Source organism: Mastomys coucha, unplaced genomic scaffold (genome assembly GCF_008632895.1).
Source record: "Mastomys coucha isolate ucsf_1 unplaced genomic scaffold, UCSF_Mcou_1 pScaffold14, whole genome shotgun sequence".
Lineage (NCBI taxonomy): Eukaryota > Metazoa > Chordata > Mammalia > Rodentia > Muridae > Mastomys > Mastomys coucha.
Genome location: NW_022196896.1, coordinates 65,267,004 through 65,279,204, shown reverse-complemented (window position 1 = coordinate 65,279,204; position 12,201 = coordinate 65,267,004). Strand labels below are relative to the sequence as shown.

General features: G+C 44.3%; 1 protein-coding gene across 6 annotated transcripts in view; it reads left to right on the top strand.

The window, feature by feature from the left end:
• Nucleotides 1-12,201, top strand: part of Mgat4a (alpha-1,3-mannosyl-glycoprotein 4-beta-N-acetylglucosaminyltransferase A) — a 129,372-nt gene that overhangs the window by 87,166 nt on the left and 30,005 nt on the right. For all 6 annotated transcript variants that reach the window (XM_031367229.1, XM_031367230.1, XM_031367231.1 and 3 more), the window contains 3 exons: nucleotides 7,231-7,277; nucleotides 9,140-9,253; nucleotides 9,900-9,975. In XM_031367229.1, the coding sequence (XP_031223089.1) occupies nucleotides 7,231-7,277; nucleotides 9,140-9,253; nucleotides 9,900-9,975 (237 nt within the window). The remainder of the gene's footprint in view (nucleotides 1-7,230; nucleotides 7,278-9,139; nucleotides 9,254-9,899; nucleotides 9,976-12,201) is intronic.

Below are 12,201 nucleotides of genomic sequence, written 5' to 3'. Positions count from 1 at the left end.
ACTAGTAAAGTTCACAAAAATACTGTGGTATGTGTTTTCCTTTGTTTGAAGTTAAAACATTGAAGTATTTATGTGGGCAGTAATACTCTAGTTTCAGACCAGGAAACAAGATTTTTGTTTTTTGTTTTCATAAGCTCTCAACCCCATTTTTTGTTGTTTTTTGTTTTGTTTTGGTTTTTGTTTTTTGTTTTTTTGAGACAGGGTTTCTCTGTGTAGCCCTGGTTGTCCTGGAACTCACTCTGTAGACCAGGCTGGCCTTGAACTCAGAAATCCACCTGCCTCTGACTCCCAAGTGCTGGGATTAAAGGCGTGCGCCACCACTGTCTGGCTTCAACCCCATTTTTGAATACACTGTCTGTCCTCTTGGTCCTGCTGATTGTCAGGTACAAATGATTTTTCTGGAATTCTCACTGGCTCTTTAGTATGTAAAATAAAGTGTGTTTCTGGTGACAGTGAACCTTCTGACATAAGCAGCTAGAGAGATGAGGAATGTCCAATTGACCATTCTGAGACACTAGACAGTAGACTACACCGGGTAAGGCTGTCCAAGAGACAGAAATAAATGCCGTGAGCCCTGGCTTCTACCTGGTGATAGCATTCTACGTCAGTACAGAAGGAAGAATACTGAACTGAGCTGCTGGAAAAATCTCAGGCAAAACAACCTGAGGGTTCTGAAAGGAGGACGCTATATAGAAACAGCCCGAGGCAGCCTTTGCTGTGTCAGGACACTAGGCTCAGAGGAGTCACCCTAAGGCAAGAGGACAAAGAGCATGAAGCCCAACACTTCCAGAGCTCAAGTCAAATAAGATCTGAGCCGGCCGGCCTTAGTGGCCTCTTCAGATCCTTTCGTGTGGTATGTGGTCCGATGGGAAATTCATGAGTATTTAAAGTTGTACATGAATCCAATTTCTTATGATATAACAACAGCTTTTCTTTGAGGCAGGGCATTACTGTGTAGCCCTGGCTGGTCTGCACTGTGGAGTCCAGTCTCATCTCAGAGATCCACCTGTCTCAGCCTCAGTGATGACCTTTGACTGGTAATCAGTCTTTCCTGCCAACTTTGTTTACTGAGTTTACTACTAAAGTACAGGTAGTCTCTGGTCCCTCCTGGTCTCCCTTTGCCTAGAGCATCTTTTGAATTTCTTCACTTTCTGTATATGTAATCAAAGCTAGCATGAGGCAGCATACTGGTATGTGTGTGTGTGTGTGTTTGTGTGTGTGTGTGTGTGTGTGTGTCAGAGAAAGAGACAGACACACACACACACACACACACACACACACACAGAGAGAGAGAGAGAGAGAGAGAGAGAGAGAAAATTAATCTACTTGGTCACTCTTTCTCATTGGAGACCCAAGTCTGTTTCCATCCACAGCACTCACTGATAGGCAAGAATTCCTCTGCCATCTTTCTCGTGGTTTTTCTGGCTCAGCTGGGACTGTGTTCTGTATTACTGCCTTTGTGGTTTCATGTAGTTGAGCGCTCTGAGTACCTTCTGGTTTTGTTTCCTGCCTCTGCTGAAGCATTTTGCTTTGCAGTTTCTGTGAGGCTCCCATAGAACAACTTGACAGCCTGACGCTGGCGGTGCACACACAGCTCTAAGCCTTTGCCCCGCCCACGCACACCTCTGATTGGAGACTTTCCACCATTTCCTTGTGTTTTCTGGGTGGTTTGTGTTACTATAGTTAATAAACTTTGTACTAAGGGCTGATGGCTTTAAATATGCCAGCACAGTCCTAGAGAATGCTTCACGTGCCATTTACCACCAAGTTTGTTCTTTGACATCTTCTGTGCCTTAAAAAATGTGTATGGGGGCTGGAGAGATGGCTCAGCAGTTAAGAACACTGACTGCTCTTCCGAAGGTCTTGAGTTCAATTCCCAGCAACCACATGGTTGCTCACAACCATCTGTAATGGGATCCGATGCCCTCTTCTGGTGTGTCTGAAGACAGGTACAGTGTACTCATATACATAAAATAAATAAACAAAATCTTTTTTAAAAAATGTGTATGGGTGTTTACCTGCTGATATGTCTGTCTACTACTTGCATGCCTAGTGTCCAAGGAGCCCAAAAGATGGTGCTGAGAATCACAAGCCAGGCCTCCCAGAAGAACCGAGCCGTCTCTCCAGCCCCTAATGGTCAGAGGACTTTCATTTTAGCTCGAAAGAACTTTCCCTGGCCTGTGCTGTAAAGTAATGGACTTTGGTCCCATCCCCCACTTGTTTATAGTGAATTTAGACGTTTGTGCTGTGCACAGGGTATCAGAGGACAACTTCTGGGGATGGGTTCTCCTTGATCCATTCTCTCTTTCTCTGGGAATTGAACTCAAACGTGGCAGCACATTGCCGTACCACTGAGCCACCCTACCAGTCCTGTTTCTTCATTTCTGAAAGGCAGCTGTGCAGGATGATCTTGTCATCTTTCTTCCTTCAATTCCTTGAATATATTTTGCCATTTTCCTGTCTTGTATGATTCCTGTTAGAAATTTGGTAGCTGTATTGATATTCTTTATATGTGTTAGATTTCTTATCTCTTTCTGCTTTCAGGGTTTTTTACTTTGCTTTTGAGTTTTGATAGTTGGGTTTGGACTTCACTGATGACTACATCTGCCCAGTACATGGATGTTGGCGTATGCACTGAGATGCTTAGTTTCCTGAGACAGGATCTTACTAAGTTACTTAGGCAGGTCTTGAACTTAGGCAGCCTCCAGAGTAACTAAAACTATAGACCTGAATCACCATGCATGGGCAGGTTTGTTTTTGCATATTCTTGTGAAGATTCTTCTGAATTCTTTGACAGCCATGTTTGATAGACCTCTTTCTGTAGAATTCACGATTGGAACTGTCACAGCCATTGCCAGGGGGTGGCAGTGGAAATGGCCGCCCGAATCTCTGTTTCTAGAGTTTTTGTGGTTTGGAAACAGCTCCCTCTTCTGGCCGTATTAGGTGTTGCTTAGCAGGAATGAACACTATTGGGGCTAACATGGGCCATCTGGTGAAGTGTGGACCAAGTTGCTGGAGTCTCTGCTTGGGTGTCTTGCAAGTTGGTCCTGTGGCAACTTCTGGCCCAAGCACTCATAATCAAACTAATTGTAATCTGCAGTTGGAGAGAGGTGTATGCTGAGCTCCCAGGTTAGGCAGAGTTGCTGTTCAGAATGAGCGGGCAGAGAGCCGGGTGCTCCTTAAAAATGTGTGCTTGAAGATGACTTCCAGGGTGCAGCTGTGGTGTGGTTTGGTATAGACTGTCTAAGTTACACATACAGCTGTGGCCCAGAGCTACTTTGTAGAGTGTGGGGCTGGGAATCTTGTCCTTAGGTCTTTGGAAGGCTTTTTTTGGCTGACAGGAGCTGCTGCTGTGGCTGTTTGGGGCAAGCATGTCTGGTGTGTGCTAGTGACAGAGGTGAGCGTCTCTCTGTTGGGGTAGAGCCACTGGGATGGGCTCTGACTGGGCATGAAGACCAGCTGTTTAGGGACTCAGGCTAATCTGAGTTTCCCCAGTGTTTCTGAAAGTGACCAGTTTAGCTGGGTGAGCAGACTGCCGTGCCAGCTGTTAGATCGGGTGCTGCAGATGGCAGTTGCACAGAGGTACCACCATGACAGTGTGACGGCACTTGCTTGCCACAGTGACTCCACTTCTTCCTCTGATTCCATCCATCTTAGCTGCTATAGTTATTCAATTATAGCTAGTGTCCCCCAGATGAGATTAGAATGGGCATCCTGGAACATTTCTCAAGATGTTAGGGCATCTAGATTCTTCTTTTAGAGAACTGAACCTCGGGACCTCCTCTCCATATGGCCTTGGGCTAAAGGAGGGGCCACACTTTAGTAATTCTCCAGATATTGGAGTCTCTGAGATTGCCAGTTGAAATTTTTCTGGTGGAGGAAGGAGCATGAGGCTTCCGGCTCCTGCTGACGTCATGGCCTCTTAGGCCCCACCCTTGCACATATATATTCAGCTTCTGTCTATCTACCCCGAGCGAGTCAGAGCAACCTTGACCTTCCTCATTGCTGTATGCACAGTGTAAAGTGCTGGTTTGTGATTCATGTTATATTCAGCTCACTCGCTTCAGTCAAGCCGGATGCTGCCATGCGGAGTGTTTTAGAACTGTTTCACAACCCGAAAAGAAAACCCACTCCTCTGTTTCCCTAAACCCGAGCCACCTGTCATAGATTTCCAAGATGTTTCTTGTAAATGCAGTTGTACTATACACATATATATGTATATATATGTATATATATATATGGTCCTTTGTGTTATGATTTCTTTTATATAATGTGCCTTTAGGATTCATTTGAATTTCAACACATAGAAAAAATATCTCTTTTTGAGTTGTTTGTTTGCTCGATATCTTTCCTTCTCCCCCCAACCCCCAACAAGGTTTCACTATGTGGTCTTATCTGGCCTGGACCTCTGTAGACTAAAATGGCCTCCAACTCACAGAGATCCACCTGCCTCTGCCTCCCAAGTCCTAGGTTTAAAAGGCATGTATAAGCCAGAGGTCAAAGTCAGGTGTCTCCTCTGTCACACTCCACTCACTTTAGCTTGTTGTTGTTGTTGTTGTTGTTGTTGTTGTTGTTATTATTATTATATACACAGTGTGTTATACTTACATATATGTCTGCATGTCAGAAGAGGGCATCAGACCTCACTATAGATAGATGGTTGTGAGCCACCATGTGGTTGTTGGGAATTGAACTCAGGACCTCTGGAAGAGCAGTCAGTGCTCTCAACCTCTGAGCCAGCTCTTCAGCCCTCCACCTTAGCTTTTAAAAACAAGATGGGGGTTCCTCTTGCCTCCTCATCCCCAGCCTTGGGATTTGGGGCAAGTGCTGCTGGACCTGTTCCTCTGCCCCATTCTGGGGATTTAATCTTTGGTCCTTGAGCTTATTGGCTGAGCCCTCTCCAGCCCTTCTTTGCTTTTTATGTCTATTTAATTCTCCACTGTCCAAGCATCCCATCCCTGAAATATGCATATCCCAGTTTTCAGTTCACAGATGAGTGATTCCTCCTCTTTTATATAGTTTCCATTTGCTGTTTAAAATGTCTTAGGCAAAATGCTCAACTTAGAGAGCAACTCTGAGGGCCCAACGATATGACCCCAGCCACAGAGGGAGGGGCCAGGAGTCCCATTGAAGAGACTTGGCAAATGTGGCCCAGTACTTTCAGAGTGCTCACAGGTTGAGCTTTCTTCAAAGGAGGCCCACCCTACCTCACCCCCCAATCTCCAGCAGATACCAGAAAGGTTCAACTCTCCGGCCTAAAGGACACTAGTCACAGTTGTTTAAACAAATTTTCTGTAGATACGTTAATAGGCAAGGGTGGCGGGAAGTGTTCTGTATGGTGTTTTGTATTGCTCATAAACCAACTTAAGCTCCCATAATAGACGTATGTTCACAGGAAATTCTTGCTGGCTCTTGGCTTCGGATCAACCTGCCAGGAGCAGAGGGCAGGCTTTGCCTCTCTGGATTTCTTTGCTTTAGCAAGCTGTATCACCATGGCTCATCAAGTATTTTTCAAACTGAGATTCAGCCTGTTTCTGAGCATACTGTGGTCTGTGCAGGCCATGCTTGCTCACAGCCTCCGAAGTCACAGTCTCAGATGCTCTTCGGTCAAGCATGTGGGTGATGATCTAAGAAAGGGTCACTGACAGTTGGACTCATCTAAGGGGAGAGGATTAATAAAAGTTGGAATCCAGTTAATAGAAATTAAACTAGGCAAAAACTATGTCTTAGTTTTTAACGAGATTTTTTTTCTCATTACGTCCAGTGGGGAGATGTTTCTTTTTACCTGCCAGCATTAGATGTTTGACAGCCTTTATGACATAGCTCAAATTTTATATATATCACTGATTTATCTTAATAGCTGACAGTATTTAAGTTGTCGCTGAGTTTCAAATGGGTAGAGAATTGTGCTGGATAGTTTTATGTCGACTTGACACAAGCTAGAGTCACTGGAGAGGAGGGAACCTCAATAAGACCAGACTGTAGGCAAGTCTATAGGGCATGTTCTTAGTGACTGATGCAGAAAGTCTCCACCCATTGTGGGTGGAGCTACCCTTGGGCAGGGGATCCTGGATTCTATAAGGGAGCAGGCTGGGTAAGCCATGAGGAGCATCCATCCATGGCCTCTGCATCAGCTCCTGCCTCTAGGTTCCTGCCCCGACCTACCTCTGTGATGGACTGTGACCTGGAAGTGTAAGCTGAATTAACCCTTTCCTCCTTGGCGTGCTTTTGGTTTTGTTTCATCGCAGCAATAGTAACCCTGACTAAGACAAGAATAGTGGATTTTTCAGGTGGTTTGTTTGTGTGTGTGTTTTTGGTGGTGCTGCAGATCAAACCTAGGACTTGGTTCATGAAAGGCAAAAAGGCTCTACCTCTGAGCTACATTCCCAGCCTAGATTTTTAGTTGCTTATAATTGAAACATACCCTTTATTTCGAACTGTGGTTATCATCCTCCTGATTTGAGTTCTCAGTATCAATATAATAATACAAGGTGGTGCTACTTTTTATTATGTAGGTTTATTTAATATAGTCTCTGCGGTGTCTACCCCCTTGCTCCTCCTCCCCGCTTAATAGAAGAGAAACTAAAAGCTCAGAGAACGCAGGTGTAGCTGCAGAAGTGAATCTTGAGTCTCGGTTTCGGGTTTATGGTTCTGAGTACCGCACAGGCTGCTTCGCCGCTGTACACACACACACACTTAAAGGCCCAGACGCTTCGGGAGAACAAAAATTGCTTCATGTTCACTTTTTCTAGTAAATCAAATTGATTGGATCCAATGGTTGAACATAATAAAACATACACATTTGCTTACAGTAATAGTACCTAAGGACATTTAGAGGTGGTGTTTCATAGAGCAAGCATCTAAAAAGTTAAAGTGCTATTTCCAGTGTGTGATTCATCGTTTGGCCCACTTTGAGTTTGGTGTTAAAAGTGAAGTAAGAGGCTGGCTGGAGAAACTGCTCAGCAGTTAAGAATGCTGACTGCTCTTCCTGAGGGTCTGAGTTCAGCTCCCAGCACTGGCTCCATGGCTTACAAACATCTGTTACTCCAATTCCAGGGGATCTGATGCCCTCCTCTGGCCTCCAAGAGTAACGTGGACATGTACTATACACACCACACACACATGCATGCACACGTACACATGCATAGCACACACACACAAAGGCAAGGTAACACACATACAAATCTGTTGTAAAGTGAAATAAAAACCATACTTTTCTCTCTTTCCCAGACAGATCTTGATTATGTTCACAGCGTTGTTGCCAACCTGGAGAAAGAGTAAGTTTTCTGAAGTACAAAAGTGGAACTGTTTTCATGGCTTTCTTTGGCTTTCTGTTAAAGAAAACACTTTCCTTTCTAATTCATTTCTCTGCTCATCAGTGTCAGCACCATTTATGTTCTCATTACATAACTGTGCATACATCCATGCACCTGGTGGGGACCTTGGTTCCTTCCCCTGTAGCAAGGCTTTGAATAGCCTCTGTATGGAGCATTACCAACTAGTCACCTTTAGTCTTGAAAGTGAGGAGAGAGTTATGGTTGTGTAGTACTGTCAGAGTCTTCCCCCACTGTGCGTCAAGCACACTTGATGTCAGGACAGATGTTAAAATGAGCCATACCTAAGCATGCCTTTCTGTCCTGTCAAGGTTGGAGCCCAGGTCACTGTGAGCAAGGGATAGCTGCAAAGCTCGGGGTTTTACACATCGCTGTGTTTCATGCTGTTCTCTTGCTGGTGTTGCTGTTAGACATGATGGGTTTCTTCAGTGGGTTTCATCTGGCTTTACCCCTAGGGGACACATTTTTACTTGACAAGAAAAGGCTTAGGAAACTGGAGAGATGGCCCAGTGGTTAAAGATGCTTGCTGATGTCGCAGACATCAGGTCCTTTGTTCAACTCATCGTCCCTGATGGCCCTGATACCACCTCAGGGAGATCTGTCACCTCTGCCAGCCCAGAACCACACCCCTCCCCCCCACTGTGCCACATGTAGTAAACATAATTAAAAATAATAAAGATACTTAGAAAAGACGTTAGAAGCCATAGTTATTTGCTAGCTCCACACATAAAATAATTCTCCTTGTTAGTCAAAATATGAAAGCTGGAGATTTAAAAAGATGCTGTGCATACTTCAGGGTCAAGTTATCGTGTGTTTAAAATGTCCTCAAGTGCTATACTCTTGTCAGTTTGTAGAGACAGGCTGGTGGAGGCTCCCTAATGACTTGTTCCTCTTCCCATGGGGCTCAGGGGCAGCTGGTTCTACAGGCTTCCTTCATGTGCAGGGAAACCAAGGCCAGGAAGTAAGAGCAATCACAGGCACTTGCACAAAGGCTAGCATTCCATGAGCTTCAAGTGAAGGTTTGCAAGAATGGGACAAGATGTGGAACGTAAAATAAACCACATTTAGTGAAAACGGACTCACGAGCCTCATAAAGGGTTCCTCAGCCAAGGCACCACTGGTTGGGCGAGGTGACTCTTGCTTATAGGTTATTGGCATAATAGGTCGTGTGTCAGGACCCTTGCCATCTACTCATTAGATGTCAGTAGAACTGTTACTACTTGTGACAACCAAAATGTCTCCAGGCTCCACTGAAGATTTCCAGGAGAGATCCAGTCGCCCTCAGCTTAAAAACCCTGGATTGGAATAACAGATCCTGCAGCCTACAGCTAAGGCTTCCTGAATACCGAAGAGCTTTGTGTCTTTAAATTTGAAAAACTCACGTTCATTCATTAGTATGTGTGCACACATGCCATGGTGTGCATGTGGAGGTTAGAGAGACATTTGCTAGTCTCTAGTCCTACTGTGTGGTTTCTGGGCATTGAACTCAGTCCATCTACCAGGCTTGGGGGCAGTTACCTTTAGTGACTGAAACCATTTTACCAGCCCAGAAAAATGAAAGAGTTTTGATTTTTTATAAATAATATATTTTGGGTAAACATACAGATTCATTTGCTTTTCTCCTCCCAGTTCCCTGCTTTCTAAGGGACCTTGATTTGCTTAGGTTTAAAAATTGATCGCTTGTAAGATGGCACTGCCTGTAGTTTACCTAGAATCTCTGCTACATGTTAAATCAGTAAATTAAGCATTAAGGCAAGTGACATCCCACAGAGCTAACATAATACAGCTAACCTTTCTTTTTGTAGATTTTCTAAAGAAATTAGTTCTGGCCTGCTGGAAATAATCTCTCCTCCTGAAAGCTATTATCCTGACCTGACAAACCTGAAGGAGACATTTGGAGACTCCAAGGAAAGAGTAAGGTGAGCAACTGTGATACCCAGGACATACTCAAATGTCAGGTTGTCATGGTTCCTATCAGCTTCAGGGTGCTTTAAAAGCATTAACACATAGTATTAGTTTGCATTTATATTGAATATGCATTGTCAATCTCTAGCAGTATTCAGTTCATAGCTCTAGATCCCAGCCTCCTGCTCCTAAAGCAGACTTTGTAAAGCTCTACTTCAAGGAGATGTTACGATATTACTGAAGAAAAGGCTTGTGGGACAAGGCAGTCTGGAAGATGCGGGATTGTAGCTCAGGAGAGCGTTAGCTGAGCATGTATGGAGCCATGGGTTCTATCCGCAGTACCGTAGCAAGTGTGCTCACTGCTCAATGTGTTAGCATTGTTTACGCTGCTCTTTCTCTGGCGGGGGATGTGTGTGCAGTGTTGAGCAAGTTCCCTTCAGTGGAGAGCCTCTGGTATCTGGATCTGGGTATCTGGAGGGTTAGTCTTCTTAAGACACATGGTGATAAAGGCTGCAGTGGAGGAAGCCACTCTTGGACCATCTCTCCTGGGTGGGAGTTTATCTGTGTGTGTTACAATAGGCACAAGGTTCAGACATACGATCTGAGTTTACTGGCTTGGAGTCTGAGTCCTAAGCTATTCTCTGATGCTGTTCATTTCAGATGGAGAACCAAGCAAAACCTGGACTATTGTTTTCTGATGATGTATGCTCAGGAGAAGGGCATCTACTACATTCAGGTAAGAGGCAGGGTTTTCACAGGTGTTTGGGGTTTTCTTTTGTCTTGCTCAGCCTTTTTGTTTGGTGGGTTGTTTTTTTTTTTTTTTAAAGTAAAGTACATTTATTAAAATAGAAGAAGAAACATACTTAGCTTATAAAACATTTGAAATGGGAAAGTCAGGCATACATCACTCAGAATAGATTTGGCATTCTGTATATAGTTTAACAATGTTTGGGTTCAGAGGTCTATGTTAAAACGTGCACGTACATACGGAAGACAGGATGGTAGATTAGAGAGCATCTCTTCTGGTCTGAAAGTCTCTTGTATGTGTGAGTGTGTATATGTTGTATATGTGTGTGGGGTACATGTGTGTGCCGACTTGTAGGGATAAAGGTCAATGTTGGGGCATTCCTCAATTAATCTTTCGTTTTTGAGGAAGAGTCTCTCACAGAACCCGGCTTACCAGCTCAGCTAGCCCGGCTGGTTAGCAAGCCCCAGAGTTGCCCCTGCCATGACTGGCTTTGGACATGGCTGACGGAGCTTAAACTCGGGTAGCTGTGCCTATATAGCAGGCTGCTCTCAAACTCGGGGCTGTACACTTATCTTCTTTGATTTGTATCAGTAAGATTTTATAGTTCGCCTGGGATGTCCTTTCACTTCCTTAAGTTATTCCTAAGTATATCAGCCTTTTTAGCAGTCTCCTGAATGAGATTAAAAGGATTTTTTTGTTTTTGGGTTTCATTTTTGTTTTTTGAGCTAGGGGCATTTTGTTTTTTTTTTTCAAGGCAGGGTTTCTTTGTGTAGCTCTCTGGTTGTCCTGGAACTCAATCTTTATACCAGGCTGGCCTCGAACCCAGAGATCTGCCTGCCCCTGCCTTCTGAGAGCTGGGATTAAAGTTGTGTGCTACCATTGGCCAGCTTGAGATTAAAATGAAATTTGAGTTGGGGCATTGGTTATTATTACTGGGTAGCAGTAATGATGTGTGGTTTTTTTTAATCTTGTAATTTTGCTGAAATCATTTATTATTTATAGTGGGGTTTTTTTTTTTTTGTGTGTGTGTGTTGTTTTGTTTTTGTGGAGTTATATAACGTGTGTCACAGGGAAGTGACACCAGCACCATGTTTTACAAATTTACCTGAGCATAGTGGCACAAATTTATCATCTCAGTATTAGGAGACAAGGGGATCTGTAATTTGAGACCAGCCTGGGCTGCGCAGGGTTTTCAGAAGGAGCACACTTAACACAGCGCTCGTGTGTGTGTGTGTGTGTGTGTGTGTGTGTGTGTGTGTGTGTGTGTGTGTGTGTGTGTGTGTGTGTGTGTGTGTGTGTGTGTGTGTGTGTGAGTGTGTGTGTGAGTGTGTGTGTGAGTGTGTGTGTGTCTGTGTGTGTGTGTGCGCGCACACATGTGTGTGCGTCTGTGCGTGCGTGTGTGTCTCTGTGTGTGTGTGTGTGTGAGTGTGTGTGTGTGAGTGTGTGTGTGTGTCTGTGTGTGTGTGTGTGTGTATGTGTGTGTGTGTGTCTGTGTGTGTGTGTGTGTAAGAAGCAACACAGTTAGATGGCAAATTCATTGTCCTTGGATGCTTATAACTCTTGGATGTCTGGCTCCAACTGTGGCTTCCACTGTTCTGCTGACAGTGAGTAGCCTTGCCTGATTGTGAACAGAGGGAAGCTTTTGATTTTCGCCCCCCGGGGGGGGGGGGGAAATGCGGGCCTCACAGACTCTGTGTGAAGGAATTCTCTGTGTTGTTTATTTTTGGAGACTGAGAAAAAAATCAGTTAAATCTTTAATGTTACTCAGAATTCTTCAGTGAAGTTCTCTGGTCCTTGACTTCCTACTTTGCTTGCAAGGAAGTTAATGGAGGGTTTTGTTGGTGTCATCATCCTAGACAGTGTCTTATGTAGCCCAGGCTGGCCCTGAGCTGAGCAGATAGCCAAGGATGATCTGGAACCCAAATCCTTCTTTCTCCACATTCTGAGTGTTGGCATTATGGGCATTGACTGCCACACCATTTTATGTGGTGCTGGGGATAAAACCCAGAGTTTCATGCTTGCCAGACAAGCATTCTACCAACCGAACTACATCTCTAGACCTTCAAGAAGTTTTTTGTTTGGCTGTTTTGTTTTTCTTTTTGCTACTATTTTCTTATTTATTTTTATTTTATGTATATGAGTACATTATCGCTGTCTTCAGACACACCAGAAGAGAGCATTGGATCCCATGATAGATGGTTGTGAGCCACCCTG